Source organism: Sus scrofa, chromosome 12 (assembly GCF_000003025.6).
Source record: "Sus scrofa isolate TJ Tabasco breed Duroc chromosome 12, Sscrofa11.1, whole genome shotgun sequence".
Taxonomy (NCBI): domain Eukaryota; kingdom Metazoa; phylum Chordata; class Mammalia; order Artiodactyla; family Suidae; genus Sus; species Sus scrofa.
This window is the reverse complement of record NC_010454.4, coordinates 14,807,761-14,835,335: the sequence shown is the minus strand read 5'-3', so window position 1 is coordinate 14,835,335 and position 27,575 is coordinate 14,807,761. Positions and strand designations below refer to the sequence as shown.

The following is a 27,575-nucleotide window of genomic DNA, read 5'->3' as shown; positions in this document are numbered from 1 at the left end:
TTCTCATGCTGTTAATGTCTTGATACTAACCAAGGCATCGCCCCCACCCGGTCCTGCATGGACCAGTGGAGGTCCATGCCCAGGGGGCGCTCAGGCGCACAAATTATGTGTCTTTTGGAATCTCTTTTCTCTCTGCCTGAACATCTGCGCCCCACCCCCGAGATGATCTGATCTAGCTTTTCTGAGGTTACTGTCTTTGAGTCATATCAGATTATCTACGAAGACTTCTGTCACCCAGGGACAAGGCCCTCTCCCCCAGGGATCCAGGCAGTGCCAAGATGCTGCCCACGCAGGGCGGCACATGCTCCACTCAGACTCCCTCTTTCCCTTCTCATGTGGGAGAGCTGACCCTTTACTAACCTTGCCTCACAACCCAGTTATTCACAGGAAACAGGTTTAACACAAAATAGCATGAAACAAAGGCTATTTCACAATTTTTGTCCAAGCCAGAGGCATATGATGTGGAAACAAATTTCTGAAATAACTGACAAGCAGGTTGTTTTTCCTTTTCAACAGTTCCTTTTTCTAACACAGGCTTCTCTCCACAGACTCACTGGGAACAAAGAAAAATCCCCGAGTAGCAGAACATGGACAATGCATCAAAGCAGCCTTATGAACAAAATCTGGATTCAACAGGCTGCTAGAGAGAACTCACTTCCAATCAAAGTTATAAAAATTTAAGACCTTCAACTATAAATGAACATACATTTCTTAACGCTGCTGTTAGGCTGCAGGAAGGAATGTGAGAAGCAGATTCATTTCACCACTTCAACAAAAGCTGTATACTTAGAAAGGGTAAGTGTCTGTAAATGGCCTCCGAAATAAAGTCTGGAGAGTTCAATGGCCTGAGGTTGAAAGAAGGCTCTCATGATTGTCTGAGAAGCTCTTGGGAGATATTTTATTAAAAACTAGCCTGTAAAAATCAGGTAATACAGATTTACTTAATTTTGTGGCATAACTTTTCCTTTTAATATAAATAGCCAGGAAACCTTTTTGGGGACAGAGAGAGTTCAGTGGCTTTGCTGCTAAGGTTTGGCCTCACACAATCTGGTACCACAAGAGTTTCACCAAGGGCTGCATGGTCCAAGAGAGGGCACAGCGCAAGACCCTCCACTGTCAGCTGTTTCCCAATTATGAAAATGAGCGTATCTGCTGTGGAAAACATCCATAATCCCACAGCAACACGGGATCCGAGCCACATCTGCGACCTACAATGCAGCTCGGGACAATGCCGGGTCCTTAACCCACTGAGCAAGGCCGGGCATCAAACCTGCATCCTCACAGAGACTATGTTGGGTTCTTCACCCACTGAGCCACAGTGGGAACTCCCTCGTTTTCTTAATTACTATTTATATCTCCTCCTCAAACCAAGCAGACCACCTCGACCAGATGATAAAGCTCTGGGTCTCCTCAGCCAGTCTCGAGGTCTCACTAATCCACAAGTTAAGCTGCCTGAGAAGAGAGAAAATGGCGCCAAGATCACAGGCGTTTGGGGACTTCAGAGGCTGGTACAGCCTGTGTTTGTGAGATAGAGCAGTCACAAGGGCAAGTCAGGGCTCAGCCACTGATCACTAATCACTGACCACTAACCACTAAACACCTGGAGAATCAGGCCTTTCCTCCAAAAATGGTGGTATTTTATAATGCTAATTTTGAGCTCCAAAGTGATTTCAATATGCAGAATACCCCAAAATGTTTTTAATTATTATGGGTAAGAATAGCTACCAAAAGTTTTTTAACATGGTTTAAAATAAATCTAGCCTATACTTACTAATTATCTTTGAGCGTTTTTTGTGTGTGTTTTTTTTAATTCTCCCCCCCTCCCCTTTTTTGGCCATGCATGCAGTATGCAGAAATTCCTGGGCCAGGGATCGAACCCACACCAAAGCAGTGACCCAAGCCACAACAGTGACAACACTGGATCCCCAACTGCTAGGCCACCAGGGAACTCCCTGAGGGTTTTTAACATTGGCTTGGCTCCTGAGCACCAGTGGCCCCACTCAGCTCCTGACCTAGTTTAGCACTAGGCAATGTGTGAGAGAGGAGGCCAAAGGCGTGGAAGGTGCCATTAGACCTGGAACCCTCAGGGTAAGAGATGCTTTGAACATGGCCTGTAAGAGGCAACAGCAGGGTGGGGCTTAGGGTGGAACGGCTAGGGCAAAGGCTGGAGCTTATCCCAAGGTCCCTCTATAGAAGAGGAGGGGGCATGCTCCCCTGCATAAGCTCCTGGGGGTGGCCCACACTGATGAAGTGACAGTGTAATTTGAAGAGCTGTCAAAGGTTCCTTTGTGTCGCTGAGCCCTTTGAGTCCCGCTTGGACTCATGGTATCAGAGGCAATAAGGACCTGAAGAAACAACCCGGAGAGGACTTGGGCAACGGCTAGCAAAACCACACTGAGTTTACCTTCTGGTCCAGCAATCCCACTTCTAAGATTTCACCTTGAAGATATACCCACAACATCACAAAAATACACAAAGTTGTTCAGTGCAGCACCGTTTGCAATTGGAAACTATATGCCCACATGAGAGACTGAATATGCCCTAGAACAGTCACACAACAGAGTCAGTCTTCAGTTGCTTAAAAACAAGAGGAAGAGGGAGTTCCCACCGTGGTGCAGTGGGTTAGTGATCCAGCTTGTCTCTGCGGCACTGCCAGTTCCGTCCTCATCCTGGGAAAGTAGGTTCAGGATCTGTCATTGCCGTAGCTATGGCTGAAATTTAATCCCTGGCCTAGGAATTTCCATATGCCATGGTGTGGCTGAAATAGGGGATTAAAAAAAGAGGAAGGGAAGATATCTATGAACTGTGTGGAGGGATTTCCAGAATGTACTGGTAAGTTAAAAAAGTGAGTATCCTGGAGTTCCCGTCGTGGCGCAGTGGTTAACGAATCTGACTAGGAACCATGAGGTTGCAGGTTCGGTCCCTGCCCTTGCTCAGTGGGTTAATGATCTGGCGTTGCCGTGAGCTGTGGTGTAGGTTGCAGACGCGGCTCGGATCCCGCGTTGCTGTGGCTCTGGCGTAGGCCGGTGGCTACAGCTCCGATTCAACCCCTAGCCTGGGAATCTCCATATGCCACGGGAGCGGCCCAAGAAATAGCAACAACAATAAAAAGACAAAAGACAAAAGACAAAAAAAAAAAAAAAAGTGAGTATCCATAGTGTACCACCTTCCAGTAAGACAGGAGGCAAAATCAACCCAGAGACTAAGGAGGCTGGTTCACCACCGGGGGGAGGGGAGTGGGAAAGGCGTGGACGAAGAGGAGGAATCGGGCGGGGCAGATGGCACTTTTCTGAGTATGTCTTTGTATGGCTTTGGCTTTTGGAACTACGTTAATGCGTCATGTGCACAGGAAAGAAAATCAAAGATGGGAGTAAGGAGGAAGATCTTCATTTGCTCAAACTGCAAAATTAAAAAGAAATAAAACTAGTAAAGAACTATCTCCACTGTAATACATCAGTAAAGGGAAAGCCTGAAAAGCAATCAAAGGACTACAGAAACACTGCAGTCGATTGTTTCGTTTTGTTTTAGGGCCACACTTGTGGCATATGTAAATTCCTGGGCCAGAGGTCAAACTGGAGCTGCAGCTGTGGCCTGCGCTGCAGCTTGCAGCAACACTGGATCCTTAACCCACTAAGCAAGGTCAGGGATCGAACCTGCATCCTCACAGAGACAATATTGGGTCCTTAACCTACTGAGCCATACTGGGAACTCCTGCAGCAGATCTTATTTTCCGAAATGGTGCAATGATACTTGCACCATACTTGTCCCATCCTAGACACGCTTCTAAGAAACTGCTACTCCTTCAACAAGAGGTGGAATCTGCCCCCTCCTTGAAGTTGGGAGGGTTTTTTGGACAACTTTGCCTGATAGAGCATGAACGAAGTGACATTATTTCACTTCCAAGACTGAGTCATAAAAGGCAATACGGGCCCACCTGGCTTTTTCTCTTAGGGACACTTGTACTTAGAACCCAGTCACCACGCTGGGAAGGAACTGAGGCCTTAGGCCCTGAGCCTTCAGCCCTAGCTGAGTTCCCAGCCAACACCCAGCATCTACTCGCCAGCCATGAGAGTGCCATCTCGGAAGCAGGTCCTCCAGCCCCCAGGCTAGCCTCCCCAGTTGACACCACATGGAGCAGAGAGAAGGCTTTGCTGCTAAGCCTGGTCAAATTATGAATTGGTAAGCAAAATAAATCAGTGTTAATGTTTTGAGCCATTCCTTTTGGCACTGTTTGTTACGTGGCAATAAATAACTAAAACATACACCTATACCTTATTCATGACCATTTTAACCACCAGACCAGCCCTGAGAGCCAGGATGTGGCCCACACATGCTTCAGGCAGGCCAAGTGGACGTGGAAGCCCAGCACTAAAGCTCATGCCCTTTCTTCAAAAGGCCCTCTTTCAAAGACAGTTGTCTCTGTTCACACAATTCTGACTCTCCAGTTTCGCAGCCAATGCAGGTTAGAATCATTAATTCGAGGGCTGGGGTAGGAGATGGGGACAAGCACTCAAGGAGAGGGAATGAGGACACACAGCAGCAGCAGCCAACAGACTACAGACAGAAAAAGGTACAGAGTCTGTGGGCTGGGACGGCTCAAACCAGGGGCAAAAGGCCTTCTGACCACCAGAAGCCCTGCCTGAGGATAGGCCTGAATCTCCGTGTGTTGTGCTGAGTCTTTAGATACCCAGAAAAGATTAAATCATCCTGCCTGCTATGCCTAAAGGGGCCAGGAAGTGGTTTTTAAAGATCTTTCTTATTATTCTGAGGAAAAAAAGGTTTGGGTGCTTAAAGAGGTAAGTGCCAAGTACTTATTTAAAAAAAAAAAGTTTGGGAGTTCCCATCATGGCTCAGTGGTTAACGAATCTGACTAGGAACTATGAGGTTGCGGGTCTGACCCCTGGCCTTGCTCAGTGGGTTAAGGATCCGGCGTTGCTGTGAGCTATGGTGTGGGTTACAGACTTGGCTCGGATCCCACGTTGCTGTGGCTGTGGTGTAGGCGGGCGGCTACAGCTCTGATTCAACCCCTAGCCTGGGAACCTCCACATGCCGAGGGAGCAGCCCAAGAAATGGCAAAAATTAAAAAAAAGGGTTTGTACCAGAGACCCAACGAGGGCAACGCCAGGTCGTGAGGTCCAGAGGTCCAGAGAACTCACGGGTTCTGTGAGACAAGCACAAGCAGTGCACACTGAGGAAATAATGTCCTCAAACTCTTTTTTTCTCTAGGGCCACACCATGGCATGTGGAGGTTCCCAGGCTAGGGGCTGAAGTGGAGCTGTACCCACAGGCCTACAAATGCGGGAACCGAGCTGCATCTGCAACCTACACCTTACAGTTAGTTCACAGCACTGCCAGAGTCTTAACCCACTGAGTGACGCCAGGGATCGAACCCATATCCTCAGGGACACTAGTCGGGTTCTTAACCCACTGAGCCACATTGGGAATTCCCTAAAAGTTTTGCTTTTTTGTTTTTTTTTCATTTTTTTAACTTATGAAGCTCTTTTAAAAAGCAAGCATTATTTATTAGATCATTTTCTTACAACACACAACTCTCCAGAGTTTGATAGAATTCCGACCCTGAAAGCCTAGCAAGAAAAGGACCTGTGGCGAGTGGGATGCACTGGTGGTGAACAGGACACTTCTGGAAGAGTTTTCTATTACACTCCTCTAGCTCAGAGGGAGGTCTACTTGGGTCAGAGGCGGAGGCAGTGGGTCAGAGGCCAGCAAAGGTATACGGTCTCTTTGGGCCATACAGGCTGAGTGAAGGAGTCAACGGAATGAATAAAGGCGGAGGCACAAATAGGAAGGCACCAAAGCCTCCTGTTAACAGAAATACAGTCACGGAGTTCCCACCGAGGACCAGTGGTTAAGAATCCGACTGCAGTGGCTCAGGTCACTCTGGAGGCACGGGTTCGATCCCCGGCCTGGTGTAGTGGGTTAAAGGATCTATCATTGCCGCGGCTGTGGCTCACATTCAGTCCCTGGCCTGGGAATTTCCATAGGCCACGCCTCGATGCCTGGTTCTCTCCCTCAGGAGCCACTTCTCACAGCTGCTCGGACCACCTCAATCTCAGCCCCTTCACCCCTGTGACCGGCTCTCTTCCTCCTCCTGCCGTTCTCCATTCTCCCTGCAGAGCCACTTATCTTTCTCAGCTCAAATCAGATCAGCGCTACTCCCTACTCAAAACCCTCCCCGGGCCTCACATGATCTGATCTGACGAGGTATGGATCTGATGAGGCCCCACTGCCTCTCTGTCCCTTGCTGTCACCCACGCTGGCCTCATCACGGTTCCCTGAATTCTCCGGCCACATCCTTGTACTTTCTGCTCCCACACCTGAAATGTCCCTCCCACACAGACCACCAGGGCTCACTTCCTCACTTTGGTCAGGTCTCTGCCCAAAGGTCACATCCTCAGGCCCTCCTCGGCTGTCAATCTAAACCAGCTCTGGCCAATTTCCACCCTCCCTCATTTGGCTTTATTTTAATCCTTATCAGCACCTGAGGTTCGTTGCTTCCTGTCTCCTGGACTAGGGATCAAGCTTCCTAAGAGCTCGGCCCTCATCTGCCTTGTGCATCGCTGTTTCCAATGCCTAGAAGAGGGCTGGGTATGAAAGAGGCACTCGAAGGCTTCTTCGTGAAGAAATGAGTATAAGAGCAGAAAAGCCACGCCCAGGCAGCCAGCTTTACCTTCTTCCCAGCTGTGGGGCTGCTCTCCGCACTCTCCACGGGGCTCCTTTGGGGCTTCGGCTTTCTTGGGGGACACACCTGGCCATGTACACACTGTAGTCCAGAAGCATCTTCTGCCGCACGCTGCCCACCAGCTCCTTCTGCTTCGGCTGGGACATGATCTCATCCACGCTGCCTTTGCTGCTGCTGCGGCTGTGGGTCAGGTGCCCCGAGGGGCTGCTGTGTCTGCTGTGTGAGGGCAAAACTCCTGGAGTAAAGAAGTGATGGCTGTTAATACAGATGAAGAGGGTGGCTGCAAAGTAAATGGAACACAGGACAAACTGCACTGGGTTCAGCTGAAAAGCAGCTAAAATGCTGAGTGACTGTTTAAAAAATATGTATACAGTTACTTCCCATCCTGAAAGATACCTTCCATTGTAACAAAAGATATTTTTTTAAGAACAGTTTTTGTTTTTCCTCCAGACAATTGGAGTCCTGGGAGCCATGATACGTATCTGGTAGCTACCTTTTTCTTCCTGAGGTCTAATAAAAGACTGACACACCCCAAAGGGCACAAGGAAAGGGGGCAGAGAGCTGTCTATCCACAGCTGATGGCAATTCCAAACACGCCACCTTCCATTCAACACATATTCTTCTCAAGCCCTTGCTCTGGGCCACCTCCACATTAAAAACAAGCATAAGACATACACAATCCCTGCACTTAAGCAAATAAATCACAATTTCTGTAACAGGCACTGGAACTAAAGTGCGACTAAAGGACTTTCAGGGCAGAAAGAAGAGGGTGGTACCTCCGCCCAAGAGAACTGGGAGGCGCGTACCCAGCAGTGACTTTCACAGGTCGGGGCCTCTGAACTGCCTCTTGAAGAAACAGGTGGCATTTTCCTGGCCTAAGTGAGGGAAGAGCATTCCAGGTAGAGGGAACAGCATATGCAAAAAGCAATGACAGGGCATGGTAGGTCTGGAGGATAATGAGAGATTCAGTGATTCTTTAGGCAGAGTACACGGGACGAGGCAGAGGAAATGAGCAGAGGTGCATGGTGAGCAATGCAAATGCAGTGTGTCAGGAGGCCAAGGATTCTGCATTTTGATGGCAACCTTGGACTTGGAGGCCATGTCGAAGGCCAGGAGCTCTAGAGCATGAGCCACCTGCTCACAGACCTTCCTCTTATAACTAGGGTTCCCCTGCTGCTTCTCTCAGAGGAGCCACAAAAGTAAAAATAAATACAGTTCTTAAGGAATGAACAAAGGCAAAAAAAAAAAAAAAAAAAAAAAAAAAAACCCCTATACATCTGTAAATGGTTCTATCATGGGTTAAATGATTCAGTACCAAGTACTGCAGTGATCAGCCTAGAAGGTAAATGATCCATGACCACACCTTGGGGGGCAGACAGTCATCAATTCAGGGTAGGCTTCCTTCCTTCCCCACCTGGGAATCTCTCTCAATCCTCCCACTGGCCCCTTAAAAATACATAAGCATTTAGTGCACGTGTCATCACCTGGTTTGCTTCCAGAGACGCCAGGTGGTTTCTTGATGTCTGACTTCAGCTTAGATGCCAGAATAAATCTCTGAAACCACTCCTCTTTTTCTCGGCCAGTTCTCCCAAAGAGATAGAGGATCTGATCTCGCTGGCCAGATCTTGTTCTCTCCTGAGGGTGGGGTGGCTTCTTAGGGTCCTCGCCTCCCAGCTCTCTCTCGGCTGGTGGCTTTTCTTCAGAAGTCTCTTTATCGGGCTGGGCCTTAGACATAAAGTCATCTTGTCGACCAAGCTCGATACAAATGGGGTACTTTTTATTCCAGATTCGTTTTCGAGCCAAACTTTTAGGCACAAGATAAACCTACAGAGAAAGGGACAAGATTTATACACTGAATTAAGAACTGGCTACACAAAAAAAAGAAAAAAAAAAACATTAGGAGTTCTCTCATAGCACAGGGAGTTAAGGATCCAGAGTTGTCACTGCAGCGGCCCAGTTCGTTGCTGTGGCATAGGTTCAATCCCTGGCCTGGGAACTTCCACATGCTGTGGGTATGGCCAAAAAAAGCATGACTATAGAAATGACTTACTCTTCAAAATCATCCCAAAAAGTAGATGTTCAAGAATTTTGCAAGAGTTCCAAAACCCATGCTTTTCAGGTAACAGCAGCACAGTGATGGTTTAGTGGATTATCATCAGCTGAGTTTAATGACCTTGGGCCAAACTTAAGCTGGGGGAAAAAAACATTTACCAAACTAGATCTTGATGGGAAGCTCAAGTTTATTAACCTCAAGGATGGATTTATTAAAAAACTATTTCAGGAGTTCATGTTGTGGCTTGGCGGGTTACAAACCCAACTATGTGGGTTTGATCCCTGGCCTTGCTCAGTGGGTTAAGGATCTGGCACTGCCATGAGCTGTGGTGTAGGTCGCAGATGTGGCTCAGATCCTGTGTTGCAGGCCAGCAGCTGCAACTCCCATTCGACCCCTAGACTGGGAACTTCCATGTGCCTCAAGTATAGCCCTAAAAAGGAAACAAACAAAAAACAAAAACAAAAAAACTTCAAATACTTGCCATTTTAGGGAAACTCAAATATCACCCACATGAGTTATAAGAAGAACAGAGAACCTGTAGCTTTTTGGAATAAGAAATAATTTACATTTCTTAAAAACTGAAGTATATAATACTTTTATCAAAGTGTAAGCACTTTGCATACCCATAATTGTCAGATTTATAGAGCCCCCATCAGTTATTACCCTAGCACCGCATGTAGTTTTTGTTTGACTGAAAACATTAACTCAAAGTCAGAAGAGTATATAATGCCTCTGCCTCTCAAAGTGTGGTCCATGGACCGAGAGCTCATAAATGCAGACTCTCAGGTCCCACTCATAGCCGATGAATCAGATTCTGCATTTAAAAAAGATGCTCAGGTGAAGGTGATTCATATTCACATTAAGGTTTGAGAGGTACTGCTCTAAGCTACATTAATACTTTAACCAAACACACACAACCTTTTCAAGGGAAAAATACAGCAAAGCAACCAAGATTCCATATGCTTTTCATCTGTCTAATCTTCCAAAATTAGCTGAGCTCACCTTGCTGTCTGAGAGGTCGTAGATTTTCTGGCTGATGTAGGTGACCTCTGGCTTTGTTTCATTATAGCTTGCCCTCCTGGATATATTTTTATTGGGCTTTGAAAGTCTTAAGGTCCCACCTTCAAGTCGAACAAAGACCGAATGTGTCAACGTGGCATGGTAAGTTTCTGGATCATAGTTGTAAATCTCATTCATCCACCCCTGATGGAGAAAAACTTCCATTAGTAAAGTGAGAATAAACAGACACCTGATGTGATATGAAAATGATGACCACTCTGTTATTCAGGACACTGAAACCAAACTTGACTATGATGCAAGTTATCAATCTATTTTATTAATTAATTTTGCTTTTTAGGCCACATCTGTGGCATATGGAAGTTCCCAGGCTAGGGGCTGAATTGGACCTGTAGCTGCTAGCTCAAGCCATACCCACAGCAAAGCCAGATCTGAGCCGAGTCTGTGACCTACACCCCAGCTCACAGCAATGCCTGATCCTGAAAGAGGCCAGGGATTGAACCTGTGTCCTCATGGATGCTAGTCAGATTCGTTTCTGCTGAGCCACGATGGGAATGCCTTATCAATTTCTTCATGACAAGAGGTTGCTGAGACAAGCTGCTTAGCTGGAGGATCACTGGTGCTGAGGAGTAATTTGGTATGCTGGGTTTGGGGGGAAATGGCAATGTCCATTTTCCTAAATAATGAAAGTTTCTTTCCTTTAAAAAAAAAAAAAAAAAAAAAAAAAAGCTGACAAGCAAGTCAGGAAACTCTAAAGTTTTGTTCCCGTAAACAGAAGAAGTCCCTTGGCCTGACCTCCTCTGGGGGCGAGTAATCCCACTCAGTCTGGACTGAGTAATCCCACGCAGGCCCTCTTCTCAGCCCACCTGTAAACAATCTGTGAAATTTCACACCTTTTTTTTTTTTATATGGCCGCACCCATAGCATATGAAGTTCCTGGGCCAAGGACTGGATCCGAGCCACAGCAGCACTGCTGCAGCTGCGGCAAGGACTGATCCTTTAACCCACTGTGCCAGGCCAGGCATCAAACCCGCACCTCCACAGCGAGACTAAGCAGCTACAGCCGAATTCTTCACCCACAGTGCCACAGCAGGACCTCCTCACAGACCATATTAACTCATGTAACCCTTCTAGGACTCAAGAAAATGCCTACCACTCCCCAGCTCTCTCTCTCTCTCTTTCTTTTTTTTTGGTCTTTTGTCTTTTTAGGGCCACACCCAAGGCGTATGAAGGTTCCCAGGCTAGGAGTCTAGTCAGAGCTGTAGCCACCGGCCTACACCACAGCCACAGTAATGCCAGATCTGAGCCGGGTCTGGGACCTACACCAGAGCTCACAGCAGGCAACACCGGATCCTTAACCCACAGAGTGAGGCCAGGGATCAAACCCGCAACCTCACGGTTCCTAGTTGGTTTCGTTTCCATCATACCACGATGGGACTTCCTACCACCTCTCATTTCTATCTCAGCAAAATCACATAATAAAGCAGATGACCAGGACTTAGGCATTAAATAAATCATAGATATGATCAACAATATGTCAAAATTCAAAGATACCTAGTAACTTAAATGAATAAAGTTGTGTTCCAGGTTCCCTCTGACCATTAATATGTGTACTCACACTGATTTTTACAAAGAGCAAAGATACTGAAGTGTATGAACAACAGACACCTAACACACAGTAAAACTGTGCTAAAGCTAGTCTCATAGCTGTAAGCAGTATTCATTATTTAACACTCTGCCAGCCCCACAGTACTTTTTCAGAAGATATGCCTCCTGGGAATTTTAATTACTATGTTCCCACTCCCCTCATCTTATAAATGTCTTTGAAATGAACAGAGAAGTGCTGAAGGTCATGACAGTGGAGTTGGAAAGCCATTCTTTTCAAGGAATAGCCATTTCCATGGTGAGTATTTGAGTCCACACTAAAATCCTGAATTGCGAGCCTTGGCAGGTGAGGGACTCTCAAATTCTCTTTTACTCATTCATCAAAACATGTTAAAAAAAAAAAAAAAAAAAAGAGTTCCTATTGTGGTGCATCGGAAACGGATCTGACTGGGAACCGTAAGGTTTCGGATTCGATCCCTGGCCTCGCTCAGTGGGTTAAGGATCTAGTGTTGCCATGAGCTGTGGTGTAGGTCGCAGATGCAGCTCAGATCCTGCGTGGTTTTGGCTGTTACTCCGATTCAACCCCCTAGCCTGGGAACCTCCACACGCCCTAAAAAGCAGGAGTTCCTGTCGTGGCGCAGTGGTTAACGAATCCGACTAGCAACCATGAGGTTTCGGGTTCGGTCCCTGCCCTTGCTCAGTGGGTTAACGATCCGGCGTTGCTGTGAGCTGTGGTGTAGGTTGCAGACGCGGCTTGGATCCTGCGTTGCTGTGGCTCTGGCGAAGTACAAGGGCTGCAGCTCCAATTAGACCCCCAACCTGGGAACCTCCATATGCCGCGGGAGCGGCCCAAGAAATGGCAAAAAGACAAAAAAAAAAAAAAAAAAAAAAGACATGATTCTCGACACAACGGTACTCCTAAAACAGTAGAGAAGAACTGAGCTTCACTACATCACCCTTGACCCCACTAGAGTAACCATAAAGAGCGTTACTGGAAATCAAAATGGACAAACACACGTTTGTCACTGGGTGTGTGTGTGTATGTGTGAAATTTATTAGCCAATGCTATAGATGTATAGCTTTTAGTAGATTTTTTTTGCATAAACTAGGAATCTCTCTCCCTCCTCCCAGTGATTCATGGCATCTATTTAAAAATGCCAGATGAGTCACCAGTGGCCATGGAAGAGGGTGTAATCTAGGTGTTTGTAAAGAAACGACAATATCAGAACGATGAAGCAAAAAGGGACACGTGATACAGAGCACAGTGGGGCCTGAAGGGGACTGCATTGTCAGAGCATCAGTTTGGGTGGGTTTATTTTTTTTTAACTGTAGAACTAAGCACATTTTTTCATTCAATTTTGGGGGTTTTGGGTTTTTCTCTTTTTAGGGCCTCACCTGCAGCATATGAAGGTTCCCAGGCTAGGGGTCCACTCGGAGCTGTAGCTGCCAGTCTACACCACAGCCACAGCAGTACGGGATCCGAGCCACACCTGCGACCTATACCACAACTCATGGCAATGCCAGATCCTGAACCCACTGAACAAGGCCAGGGACTGAACTCGCATCCTCACGGATAATAGTCGGGTTTGTTAACCACTGAGCCACGATGGGAACTCCCAGCATTACACTTATTATCCAGTTACTAACAGACTAGAAAGGCTGAAGGGAAAAAAAGACAATTATATTACGAAGTTATCTCAAATAACAGAACCATCTTTGAGAAACAGATTCATTTTCAGAGAATTTTCCCTTTTCAAAACTCCTGAGACTGGACAGATTATTTGATGTACAAATAAAAGAAATTTAGGAATAAAAGGTTGTTTCTCTCCAACTGCTTTTCATTTTTTCTTTGCTAAGTCAGAAAATGCAGAACTGTCAAGGGAGGCACTCACTATCCAATGGAAATATAATGTGAGCCATAAATGTGCATCATGAAAATATGTAATTTTAAATTGTTTAGTAGCCACACTAAAATAGAAAAAAGCAGGTTAAATTAATTTTAATAATGTATTTTATATAATCTAATGTATCCAAATTATCATTTCAACATTAAATAAATACTAAAAATTATTAATGAGATCTTACACCCTTTGTTTTGTACTAAGTCTTCAAAATCCAGCATGCGTTTTACACTTCGAGCACTCCCAGTTCAAAGTAGCTACACTTCAGCACTCAATGGCCACATGGTGGCTACTCTGTTGGACAGCCCACACTCAATTCCTGGGTTCCGGCTTTTCAGACCTAGACACTGGGCTCAACCAGAATGGTCAAAAACCTCCTCTTTCCTCCTAATGACACTTCCAATACATGCAGGTTTCTGCTGTGTTAGAACGTGCTTCACATAACTAAACGAGAAGACAGTCTAAGCCATCTGCAGAGCAAACATTCTGTTTCAGAAATTCAAAACCCCTTTAAAAAGGCAACATTGAATATTAAAAACTCAGGAATAAGAAATATAATCTAGGTAAAAGACGAAAGTTGTTTAAAAAACTCTTGTAGTTCTATGAGATCATTAAAGGATACTCAATTTATGGAGTTCCCGCTGTGGCACAGTGGGTTAAGGAGCCAGCACTGCTGCAGCTGTGGTGTAGACAGGTCACAGCCATGGCTTGGATTTGATCCCTGGCCCAGGAACTTCCCTATGCCATGAGTGCAGGCCAATACATAAATAAATGATACTCAATTTGTGAAGAAACTCACACAACAGTTTTAGCTTGTTCCCTTGATTTTTAGTAGAAAAGATAAGGCACAGGTGCGTGTTCTGCGATGCAAACCCTGCATCAGCTCATCCACATGCAGGCTCGCTCAGGTGAAGAGCCATCCCTCTGCACCAGTCTAACAAACCGCCCCTCAAGTTTTGTTCTTAGAGTTTCCAGCCCTCCACAGCTCAAAACCTGCCCCACCAGAGGAGACAGCGGTGAGGGGCAGGGGCAGGCCTCGGAAGAGGTCCAGGAGGATGGTTTTCCTTGGGAAAGCCGGAGGGACTCCAAACTCCCCTCTCCCAGGTAGGTTTGGGGCTGGCTTGACCCTCCTCCTCCCAACCCCCATCCTTGCAGCGTCACCAGTGGCTGCGCTCCAAACTCAAAGGCACCAGTGGTTTCTCCTTCCCTTTTATCTTCACATTTCCTCCTTCCTGCACTACCACTTTCTTCTTTGTATTAAAAATCTATCTATCAGAGGCTAAAGTCCACAGCTGCCAAAACCAAGTAAATACAGCCCGCAAATCAGGATCTGAATTGCACGTCTATTGTGAACAATCATTTGTTAGCGTAAATGAGCCCGGATCCTTGGTCCTACTTGATTACAAGACTGCTGGTCAGAACACTTGCTCTGAAACCAACCCTCAGCCATTAGCAGAAATGCTAAGAGTCTGACACAATCGCGTTCCAATCCTGGCTTCACCACTTACCACTACGTTCGGCTTCGCCTTAAACCCTGGGTTTTCTCACCTGTAAAAGGGTCCTGCACGCCTTACTTCCCAGCTGCATGCTTCACTTCCCAGCTGCATGCCTCCCTGGTCCCCACCTCACACCCTGCTTGAGTTGTGATGGCTTTTTTCCCACACTAACAGTACTTTATTGAGATACAACCTGCATAGAGAAAAGGAACAAATCTTATGCATATTATTTTTAAAATACCAATATCAATATTCATTATAACAGCTGGTGTTTAAGCTCATATTATGATCCTGTCTCTCACAAGCATCTTCTTTACTTCTGCCAATTCCCCATGAATTCACAGGTGAGGAAAGTGATGAGAGAGGTTAAGTGATTTGCCCAGAGAATGGCTAAAAAAAAGGAAAGGTGGTTTATGGAGTGGCAAATCTGGAGCTTGGATCAAGTGGGCCTGCCTACAAGGTCCCAGCGCCCACTCCATCTCCATGACACAGCCCACCCTTTAGTTTGGCTAATACCTGGTCACCTCCCAGGTATGACTAAGAGGACGCTTCTCCCAGGAAGCTTCCCTGATCACCTGGGTTCAGTCTTCTGTTACTTTCCTATCACTGTATCTATTAACTATGATTTACTCAAATATAAACTCCAGGAGATAATCACACTTGTAACAAATGTTTGTTCACTGAATACATAAATGTAGCCTAATTCAGAGGGTGGCTGTGAGGATTAAATAAAATCTGTAAAGCACAAGGTAGGACAGACTGGCCCATTACAGCCTGCAGATATAGATGTAGCTGCATGGGTGGGGAGAAGCAAAAGAACGAGCTGAGAGTAAGTGCAGGGAGCTGTAGAGTTTACTTTGTTTTTTGAGGGTTTTTTGTTTTGGGTTTTTGTTTGTTTGTTTTTTTGCTTTTTAGGGCCACATGCCTGGCACATGGAAGTTCCCAGACTAGGGGTCCAACAGGAGCTGTAGCTACCGGCCTACATCACAGCTACAGCAACGATGGATCCAAGCCAAGCCATGTCCGCGACCTACACCACAGCTCACGGCAACGCCAGAGCCCCGACCCACTGAGCAAGGCCAGGGTTTGATCCCGCATCCTCATGGATAATAGTCAGATTCGTTTCCTCTTCACCACAACAGGAACTCGAGTTTACTTTGAAGACTTGGTCACTGATCCCAAAAAGAAAAACCAAATTATAATTGCATCAAAGAGCACAGAACAAGAAAATAAGTAACCTCAGTAAGACACCAAAGAGTAAAAAATGTTAAAGATTTTCAGGACAGAAACTGAATTAGCCACTTCTTATCTACAGCAGAGAGAGAGGTCCTCAATCTTTCGTAGGGGTCCTTCTGGGACATTACGAGCTTTGATAGGAAAGCCTGAATCACAAGGGCTGCCACTTGACCCATATCCATCAGGCATCCTGGATGCAAGCTGGCCGTCGGGAGGCTCAGGCTGAGAGGTGGGCAGGCACGACTTCTCAGAACAGAGTTCCCTCTTCTGCCCCCAAATGTACCCCTACTGACCTGAAACCAGGTTGCCCTTGAAGAAAGCAAACTCAGCGCAAACCCTAATTATCTTTGTTTCCTTTTTACTTTTTTTTTTTTTTTTCTGGCTGCACCTGAGGCATGCAGAAGTTCACGGGCCAGGGACTGAACCCATGCCACAGCAGTGACCACACCAAATCCTTAACCGGCAGAGTCGCATGGGAACTCCTGATTACCTTTTGATACCAGTGCAGCAACTCCAAGGCCTTCATCGTGTTCCCCATATGGTGCCCAACCGTCCACTGCTCAGCTGTTCTAAACCCTGTTCTTAATCCTGAATCCCTTCAAGTAAGATATTTCTCCAACTTTGTTTTGTTATGGGACTTGGGGGCGGGTATAAAGAGGTGTAGACACAGTGAGCAATCATTTCATTTCTCCGCTCAACTAAAGGACTCAGAGATGCTCTCAACCCACACTAAAGCGACTCAGACAAGCCTCATTTCTTTCTGACACTGGATCTGTTAAAATGGAGACAGTGAACGCCTCTGGGGGACAATGACCCAGTCAGCTGGGCTGCAGCTGTCTGGCCCACAGACTGGTCCTATGATCTGATCTGTAAAAGGTCAGGGGTTTCTCTTCAATTCTCAAATGGACTTAGAAGCCAGTCTGGCTCAAAGTACAAACCACAACCTATAAAGGGACTCATTTAATACTTGGAAAGATTAAAAGCTACAATTAACCTTTTGCAAAATAGTAAAGTCTGGGAGAACTACCCCCATGCTCACTTTCAGTTACAGGGCCAATCAGGAGGTCAAGGCCAATGCTCTCTTGGTCAGCCTGATGCTGAGCTGACCAGAGAAAAGCGCCGGCCTTCTGGCTGAGGAAGCAATGGGGATCTATCTTTAGTGCAAGGGGTGCCTGGGCTGACACCTGCTGTCACCTGGCTGTGCTGGCATTTGAGGCTGCCTGTCACTCAGATCCCCTGCATCAGTCCTTCATCTAGTCTGTTAGGGAAGGAGCAAATCCTATACACAAGAACAGAGCCAGAACATGTTTATCTTCTTAAACATAAGAACTGAGTGAGGCCCCTGCTGCTGAAAATCATCTCGGAAGCACACAAAAATGTGATTGTTTTTCTTTCGTCCCCCAAACGAAGACATAAATAGGATTTTCTCTTTGCTAGTCTTAAACCCTTTTTGAATCACTAATGGTTCAGAACTAGAGGCACCAGTTAAAACAGTATCACAGATCATGAACTTTGGGAACAAGGCAGGAATAGTCTGTTAAAGTTTACAGAACTTTACATACAAAATTGCTTTTACCCAAAATGACAGACAGACAGGCCTACAGACACCGAATTCACACTACGAATGATAGCCTCAAGTGAATAGTCAACATTCAAAATAAATGCTGCTCGAAGACACTGTCTTAAACATAAAGTCCATTAAGGGAGGGAAGTACCAGCATCAATACTCTCCACATCCTCCAACTGCCTGCTTCAAGGTCACCTTCACGGCAGTGTCACTAGAAGCACTGGAGTCTGGGCTAAAGCCACAGACTCTGCCTGTGAAAATGGCCTTTATTCTAGTTTTTCCTATCCTTTAGGGCAGCAGTTTGCAAATTCAAGTATATGCATGGGCAGACAGTGACAGGCAGGAGATAACAAGCATGTAAATTAGAAGAATAACATATCAGATGAACCAATGAAATAATTAAGGTCTGATTTATGTTAATATATGATAAATATTAAGTCATATTAACAATAAGTGTTGAAAGTATAATAGATTAGCAAGCAAATAAATTAGTAGCCTAAAAGCCTTAGCTCACACATCATATCAGCTAAAATTTTTTGAGTATATTCCTACAATATATACATTTACTTATATACATGTTCTAATGTGATACAGCTTTTATAAAAGGTTAAAAATAGAAATAAAGAGGAAAAAAAAATGGAGTTCCCGACATGGCGCAGCAGAAACGAATCTGACTAGGAACCATGAGGTTGTGGTTTCAATCCCCGGCCCCACTCAGTGGGTTAAGGATCCAGCATTAACACTGGCATAGGTCAGCAGCAACCGCTCCAATTAGACCCCTAGCCTGGGAATGTCCATATGCCTTGGGTGAGACCCTAAAAATATAAAAGACAAAAAAAAAAAAAAGAAAGAAAGAGCAAAAATGAAATAATTAGCCTTTTGCTCACTTTAAGTTATTCCTTTCTGATAGCTTTGTACTATCCTCAGCTGACACATCAAAACACGTATACTTAGGGCGAGGCTCACTGTTAATGATAATGAATGTAAATCCGTATTTTAAACAGCCTTCTTGATAATTTCCAAGGATTCTGGCCAAAGGTCAACATATAGTCATCTGTATGTTAAATATTAGCAAGGCTTATTTACTTTCTTATGGATAAAAAAAGCAAAACTAGAAACAGTAACTTTTTCTTCTTGAATCACGTCTTCAGCAACCCACCTTGAAGATCACTGAAAGGAGCAAGAGAATAACACAGCGAGTTCACAACAGCCAAGAGGGCACACCAACATGCTCATGCCTTGGGGCTATCCTGCTTCTAGTGTCGTCTTTGGGAGGATGGCAAACTTCTTAAAGGCTAATTATTGCAAAATAAGAACAACCTTTGATGGATTTTGTACCTTCCTTATATACCACATATAAAATTTAGAGGTGGAAAGATATCTAGCATTGATGCTTTTCCATGGTTGATACTTTACTCAAAACAAACAAACAAACAAACAAAAAAAAACAAACACGATTTGAGAAAGCTCAGACCAACAATGCCCACAGTCTCTCTCCTCACTCCATAGATGACACCTGGAACAAAACCAAAAAGGATGGTCCTCCAATACCTATGTGGAATTCAGGATGCATTTTCCCAAGGAAATGATGCTACAAACTGTGGCTCTATTTAGGTGGACCAGAATGGTGGTTCAGCCATGCCACAGCAGGTTAAGTGGAAAACAGCAAAACGATGACTGCTGAAGCCAGGTGTCGGGCACATGGGAGCTCATTATATTATTCTCTCTACCTATGTGCACACTTGAAATTTCCTACAATAAAATGTTAAAGAATAAAAGATGAAAAATCATTCTGGAGTCACCTGACATTTGTACCATTGTTCCTATGTAGTTCAGCAAATATTTTCCATACAGTTGCTTCTTCAACCAATTCAAAACTTGGCGTACCTGCTTGTAAGTGAGTGACAGTGCCTGCACTGAAACATCTCACCTGACAAACTCCCCTAGCAACAAGGCAATAACCATGGTTATAGAAGCCTTACATAAAAACTTAAGTGACCCACTGCAGGGGCAGGATATTTTCAGTGAAGTATAATGTAGAAAGAAATATTTTTTTATTTATTATGCTCATTGTATTGAGGCTTATAAGAGACCAACGAACAGTAATCTTTTTTGGCTGTATGTAATGAGGCTGTTTTTCCTTAAGGTTTGCTCACTCCAATTTCTTGAAAGAAAGAATGGTGTGAAATTGAGGTTAAATCTACAAGTTAGAATTTCTTCCCAAAATTGATAGTGTTCTCCCTACAAAAGTATTCTTTTATATGTCAAAACCACAGCCTGTATTAGGGAATGCAATCATTTTAAAAACCTAACCCTCCTTATTAAATATCTAAATGTGGAGCAGCCTTTGTGGCTCCGCGGTTAATGAATCCAGCTGAGATCCATGAGGACGCAGGTTCAATCCCTGGCCTCTCTCACTGGGTTAAGGATCTGGCGTTGCCGTGAGCTGTGGTGTAGTTTGCAGATGTGGCTCAGATCCAGCATTGCTGTGGCTCTGGTGTAGGACGGCAGCTGTAGCTCCAATTCAGCCCCTAGCCTGGGAACCTCCATATGCTACGAGTGCAGCCCTAAAAAACAAAAAAATAAAAAATGAAAAATAAATAAACGAATATCTAAATGTGACATGACCTAAAGAAAAAGGGGAGGTCTCCAAAATTAATTTGTTAGTTTTGGAATGGCATAAGTGTAATATTAATCAACTTTCTACATCGTATCTTTCAAAAGGGATAGGTCCACACTCCTGAAACCAACATCCTACTGCTGTGTTCAGCAGATGATTCATGAGTCTGAGATAAAGAACTTACTCATGAATACAATTCACAATTACACTCACACATAAACCCAAGAACCTTTTGATATCTTCAGGAAGCTTCTCCATAGACTGTAGAAATGTTACTGTGCAGAATGGCACTGAATTAAATACAATTGTCCCTCAGAATCCAAGACCCCTGCAGATACCAAAATCCACCGATGCTTAAGTCCCTTATATAAAATGGTGTGGTATTTTTATATAACCTGTGCACATTCCCCCAAATGCTTTAAGTCGTCGCTAGACTACTTATAATACCTAATACAGTGTTAATGCTATGTAAGCAGTTGCCAGCATGCAGCAAATTCAAGTTTTGCTTCTTGGAACTTTCTGGAATTTTTTTCCCACTTAAAAAAAAATCCTTTTTTAGGGCTATCTCTGTGGCATATGGAAGTTCCCAGGCTAGGGGATGCTAGCCTACGCCACAGCCACAGCCACGTCAGTAGAGTTCAGGGTGGGAGAGGTAGAGTACCATGAGGCCTCGCCAACCCCACGCCAGTCTTTGAGAATGGCCACTGCTTGGCTGCAAACTGGTGTTTTGGGCTCACCATCCCACACAGGCATCACTGCTGCACCATCATGTTAAAATACAAATGTCTGCAGTATGGATGGAATACTAAAATCACCTGGATAAAGTACAGAAAACCTCTACTTCTCTCCTCCCTTTCCCGATCCTGTGAAGGCACATCAAAGAAAAACTGCAATGCTCCTTGAATTGTTTATGAAGCCAATAAAGGAACCAGACTCAGTCCGGGTTGCAAAGACTTCCTGGACCCATCAATGAAAATGCATATGGTTCAGAGGTTTAAAACCACACGATGCCCTAAAGGAGTCCAGAGCACCAAGCTCCCTGCTTCTAGATGCAGTCTGCTTAGGGCATGAAGTATGCAGGATCAGGGGGTCCGGCCTCTGTACCAGAGAGTTTTATCACAGGCAGGTTTTATAGCCTCCTGTATCAACGAATGTTTAAAAAATTTTTTTTCATACCTGCATCCTCATACCCTCTATAAAAACCAACTAAATAGCATCAGATGCATTGAGAAAACAATTCAAACCACTGATCAATCCCCAAATCAAGTTATTTTGAAAAAGTCACTCTTTCAACTCACCCTAGAAACAGGTTCACACAACTGTTTTACAAAGAAACCATCTCCTGCATCACTTCAAAGCCACCATTCCCATTTTTCCAATGCTCTACTTGGTATGCTCTTTCATTCTTTCCTCCCTTTGAACTCAGGAGGGCAGCGCTGTATGAGCACTGGTAAAAGGGGAGCAGAGTTGGAGATTTCTAAGCAAGAAACATCAAATTTCAAATCCTGCCAAAGATGAACCCTCTTGGCTTTTCCACGGCCGGGGGGAAAGAAAACACTCTCTATAAGCTGTGCTTTTTAGTAATCATTTTTCATCTTCTTAAAAAATCACTTCTATTAAATCCTAATTTTGTTTCTTTAAAAAAAGGACAAGTATTGGGGATTTCTTTATAAAAACAACTTCTCAGGCAGATGATAGGGCAATACTAACTTACTCTCTAAATTTTCTGATAAAACTCATTCATCCATCCATTCATTTACATCCATTCATCCAACAATTACTTAGCATGTGCCTAATATATGTGGGGGGCTGAGGACACAAGGATAAACAAATGGACATGGCCTGTGCATTCATGAAACTTACGGTGTATTGAGGGAAACAGACAATAAACATAGAACTATAGCTCTGATAAGCACTATGAAAGTGAGGCAGAGAAGGCTAGCTGTGTCTCCAAAATTTGGGTAGCCCTTTCCATAGTGTAAAGGTTTTGTTGAAAAGAAGCTGCCCAGCCAAGTCCTAGATTTCCCAGGGCCTCTTTGGGGGCCTATGAGACTAGCTCATCCCAGTGGAATGGGAATGGAAGTGGATATGCATCATTTCTGGGTCCAGGCATTTATAAGGAGGCACAGGAACTCCTACTTTCCTTTTATTTTATCACAACATTGTGTCCTAAATTTAATGTCAATACTGCTCAATGTTTTAAAGTGGTATCTTTTTAAAAATGGCTCCCCATGGAGTTCTCGTCAGGGCTCAATGGAAACAAAATCTGACTAGCATCCATGACGATGCAGGTTCAATCCTTGGCCTCTCTCACTAGGTTAAGGATCCCGAGTTGGCATGAGCTGTAGTGTAGGTTGCAGATGAGGTTCAGATCCCACATTGCTGTGGCTGTGGTGTAGGCTAGCAGCTACAGCTCCGATTCGACCTCTAGCCTGGGAACCTCCATATGCCACGGGTGCAGCACAAAAAACAAAAACAAAAACAAAAGTTTCCCCAGAGTAACAATGCCACGTTCTTAACCACTAGGCCACCAGGGAATTTCCTGTCCCCTTTTAAAATAGAGAATGTAAGAGTTCCTGTCATGGTGTAGCGGAAACGAGTCTGACCAGGAACCATTAAGTTGTGGGTTCGATCCCTGGCCTCGCTCAGTGGGTTAAGGATCTGGCATTGCTGTAAGCTGTGTTGTACATGGCAGACGGGGCTCAGATCTAATATTGCTGTGACTGTGGCGTAGGCCAGCAGCTATAGCTCCGATTGGACCCCCAGCCTGGGAACCTCCATATGCCACGGGTGCAGCCCTTCAAAGCAAATAAAATAAAATAAAATGAGAGAATGTAGGGAGTTCCCTGGTGGCTCAGTAGGTTAAAGACCTGGTGCTGTCATTAGTGTGGCCTGGATCACTGCTGTGGTACAGGTTCAATCCCCGGCCCAGGAACTTCCACATGCTGCAGGCATGACCAAAAATAATAATAAGTAAATAAAATAGAGAACATATTTAGCCAGGTTTCTAAAAAGAGCCTTGCACACCAAACAAAAGACCTCAGGCTAAAATGTACAGTTCGCTTGAATTACAGGCGTCAGTCCATGATGACACTAAAGCATTTTCTACAAGGAAAATTCAAATACATTTATCCCAGGCACCAAGTGCAAAACACTTGCCTTAAAAAACAAAAAAATCAGGAGTTCCCGTCGTGGCGCAGTGGTTAACGAATCCGACTAGGAACCATGAGGTTGTGGGTTCGGTCCCTGCCCTTGCTCAGTGGGTTAACGATCTGGCGTTGCCGTGAGCTGTGGTGTAGGTTGCAGACGCGGCTCGGATCCCGCGTTGCTGTGGCTCTGGCGTAGGCCAGTGGCTACAGCTCCGATTCAACCCCTAGCCTGGGAACCTCCATATGCCGAGGGAGCGGCCCAAGAAATAGCAACAACAACAACAACAAAAAGACAAAAGACAAAAAAAAAAAAAAAAAAATCAGTCTTGCATGATTTCCCCACTCATTAGCTGTGTGATCTTGGGCAAGTAACTTACCCTCTCTGTGCCTCCATGTTCTCATGAGCACATATAACCGAAAAGGGTTGTGATGAGGATTAAATGAGTTAATACACTCAACGCTCAGCCCCCTGTAGGTGCTCAGCTTGTAGTGCTGCCCTCACTGTTTCAATGATCAGATCACAGCAGTCACACTGTGCCATAACAATGGCATCCTCTGTGTAGTTAGCAAATTTTTTTTTTTTGTCTTTTCTTCTCTTTTTAGGGCCACACCTCAGCATATGGAAGTTCCCAGGCTAAAGGTCGAGTCGGAGCTGTAGCTGCAGGCCTATGGCACAGCCATAGCAACGAGGGATCCGAGACGTGTCTGTGACCTACACAGCAGCTCATGGCAACGCTGGATCTTTAAACCACTGAGCAAGGCCAGGGATAGAACCCACATCCTCATGGATACTAGTCAGGTTTCTTAACCACTGAGCCACAAAGGGAACTCCTATAAATTCTTAACTAGTATTCTAGTTAGTAAATTGGACTCAGTACTAAAGATTGACTGGATCAAAATCAAAATCTTCCCAAGACAATTAAGAGCTCAAACCAGTTTAAACTGAATATCACAGTCAGTCACTAGGCACTGGAGTTAACCTAAGTACCATTCTTCTTTGCTAACGCCAGCACTAACTTACTTAGAGGGCATGTAATTTAGATAGTCACTACCCTATCAAAAAAGCTTAGCAACCATGCATAATGACTCACTTTTGCTCCACTTCTTATATTAATGCTAAGCTTAAGTGTGTCACATCATCAAGACGCAGCACCAGCTTCTCTTAAAAAAAGAAAATCTCGTAACATATTGCCATGTGGAAGAAAAGGGTCGGACTGCGAAACACAGGCATACCTCGTTTTATCGTGCTGCGCTTTACTGAGCTTCATAGGTACTCTGTTTTTTTTACAAATTGAAGGTTTGTGGCAACCCTGCATTGTCAGATGATGGTCAGCACTTTTTAGCAGCAAAGCATGTTTAAATTAAAATATGTACATTGTTTTTTTTTAGACATAATACTACTACAAACAGCATAGACTGGTATAGTGCAGACATAATTTTTTTTAAAGGTTTTTACTTTTTTCTATTACAGTTGATTTACACTGTTCTGTCAACTTCTGCTGTACAGCAAAGTGATCCAGTCATATATATTTTATACATATATATACACACACATACATATATTCTCTTTCTCGTGTTATCCTACATCCTGTTCCATCACAAATGACTAGATATAGTTCCCTGAGCTCTACAGCAGGATCTCATTGCTTATCCACTCCAGATGCAATAGTTTGCACCTACTAACCCCAAACTCCCAGTCCATCCCACTGCTAGACATTAATTTTATTATATGCACTGGTAAACCAAAAATTCCTGTGACTCCCTTACTGCTTTTATCGTGGTGGTCTGGAACTGAACCCACGTTATCTCTGAGATGTGTCTGAATATGATCCCACTAAATCTAAACGAAAAGAGTGCATGAATACAAATGTGTGTGATATATATACTCATATGTGCAGAAATGTGGGAAAAAACAATGACACACACAAAATATATACATAGTATACATATATAATATATGTACTATAATTGTCTCCCACTAGTGTAATAATAATTTTTTGAGTTTTCTGTGTTTTTTAAACATTGGCTGTGTATTTTTTCCGAATGAGGAAAAAAGATTCTGAAATTTAAAAACAAAATATTAACAAACAGTATTCTGAACCCTGAGAGTTCTTCCCCTTGTTTTGTGGTGGGGGTTTTGTTTTTGTTTTGCAGTAATAAGGAGAGATCGCGGTGCCTTTTTTTTTTTTTTTTTTTTTTTTGAGTATTCTTATTTAAGCAGAGAGGAGGAAAAACCTATTCACAGGGAAACCAAACAAGCTTTGAATTATCAAAAAAAATAAATTAAAAAAAAAAACCATCAAAAAAACAGAAAATAACAAGTGCCGGAAAGATGTGGAGAAACTGAGATCTTTGTGCACTGTTGGCAGAAATGCAAAAATGGTAGAGCCGCTGTAGAAGATGGTATGGTAGTTCCTCAAAAAATTAAAACTAGAGTTACCATATGATCCAGCAATTCCATTTCTGGGTATACACCCAAAAGAATCAAAAGCAAGGTCTTGAAAGATATTTGTATACCTATGTTCAAAGCAGCATTACTCTATAACAGCAAAAATGTGCAAACAACCCAAGTATGAATGGATTAAATGGATAAGCAAAGTGGATGGTGGTGCTGGTTGCAGGTTGTAGCCATGTGAATGAATTTTTTTTTTTTTTGTCTTTTTTTGTCTTTTGTCTTTTTGTTGTTGTTGTTGTTGCTGTTGCTATTTCTTGGGCCGCTCCCGCGGCATATGGAGGTTCCCAGGCTAGGGGTTGAATCGGAGCTGTAGCCACTGGCCTACGCCAGAGCCACAGCAACGCGGGATCCGAGCCGCGTCTGTGACCTACACCACAGCTCACGGCAACACCGGATCGTTAACCCACTGAGCAAGGGCAGGGACTGAACCCGCAACCTCATGGTTCCTAGTCGGATTCGTCAACCACTGTGCCACGACGGGAACTCCCTGAATGTTAAATATAATATGGTTCACTTAAAAATGTTAATAAGATGGTAAATTTTGTGAGGTGTATTTTACCAAAATTAAAAAAATATATATATAAAAAATGTGTGTAGGTGCCTATGACTTACGAACTATGTAAGCTACAGCTGTACTTTTATATTGCGTATATTATAAAACAGATATAACTACAAATGGGAGTTCTAACATTTTCTTTGTGCACCCTAATGGATTTCCTCGGGTGCCTTTCAAGAGGCCCAAGTTCTGAGACATGACGTCACAGAAAGGTGATGCCTCCCTCTAGAGCCCAGGCCTCTCTGTGCACAGGGGAAAGACTGGTGCCAGCCGTGCCCATCCCTGACGTTAATCCGCCTTCTCTTCCTTGTCCCTTCTCTTGCATCCCAGGAGTATTTAACCCATCTCCAGGGTCTCAAGAATATTTAATCCTAGCAGACTCAGTTATAATGCATCCTTAGCAAGGAGCAAGTCCTTGGCAAATTTAGAAAGAGACAGAAATGGAACCTGGATGTAAATGCTACTCTCTAGAGCCATGGAAGATCCTTGAAAAACCACGTGTGTGTGAACTGGTAAAACTTCAACTAGAATGAGTCTTACCAAACAAGTCTCTTAGGTGCCAGTCTTAAAAACACTGCTTGTGCAACAACTTGTGACAATCAACTGAAAGAATAAAGTCAGATCTAAAATAAGGCTGTAGGCCAGCCCACTGCTGCGAAGGGGAGAGGCTTACCTTTAGCATCTCAGGTTCTTTGATATCCAGAGACCTTGGGTTCCAGTGCTGGAGATTTTTATGCAATCTGTGATATTTATGAGCACTTGGTGGTGTAAAAAACCAAATCACGCACACTGCAGTCATGAAGCCAAGGCCAATGCCCAAAAAGAGTCCGCTCACATAGTGGGGGAGGGGGAGAATGAGGTACCCATAGACGCACAAGACGAAGATGCCCAGCGTCTTCACCGGTAATTCCGGGTGCTGCCTGGCCGAGTCCACCTCGTGGTCACTGTCGAGAGCGGGGCCCTCGGCCGCCAGCACCTCTGGCTTGAGAGGGACTTCTGGGAGCTTCTCAACCTTACTCTCCCCCTCTGTTTCCAAATCGAAGTCCTCAGTGTACAGTTCACAAAACTCTTCGTCTTCTTTGCTCACTAAGGCAGACAGAGAGCATTTCTCAAGAACCAGAGAACTGGTCTTCAGGCCTAAATCCTTCAGACTGCTCCCCTGGGAACTCCTGGGCTCCGCCTCCCTGGAGGGCTCCTCGGTGGGCGGGGGGTGGTCCCCC

At 44.5% G+C, this 27,575-nt stretch overlaps 1 protein-coding gene across 1 annotated transcript in view; it reads right to left on the bottom strand.

Annotated features, from left to right (window-relative positions):
• The window catches only part of TEX2 (testis expressed 2), a 102,326-nt gene that overhangs the window by 31,444 nt on the left and 43,307 nt on the right, over positions 1 to 27,575 (bottom strand). The window contains 5 exon segments of the mRNA XM_021066767.1: positions 6,689 to 6,744; positions 6,747 to 6,935; positions 8,185 to 8,524; positions 9,756 to 9,956; positions 27,029 to 27,573. Coding sequence (XP_020922426.1) covers positions 6,689 to 6,744; positions 6,747 to 6,935; positions 8,185 to 8,524; positions 9,756 to 9,956; positions 27,029 to 27,573 — 1,331 coding nt within the window.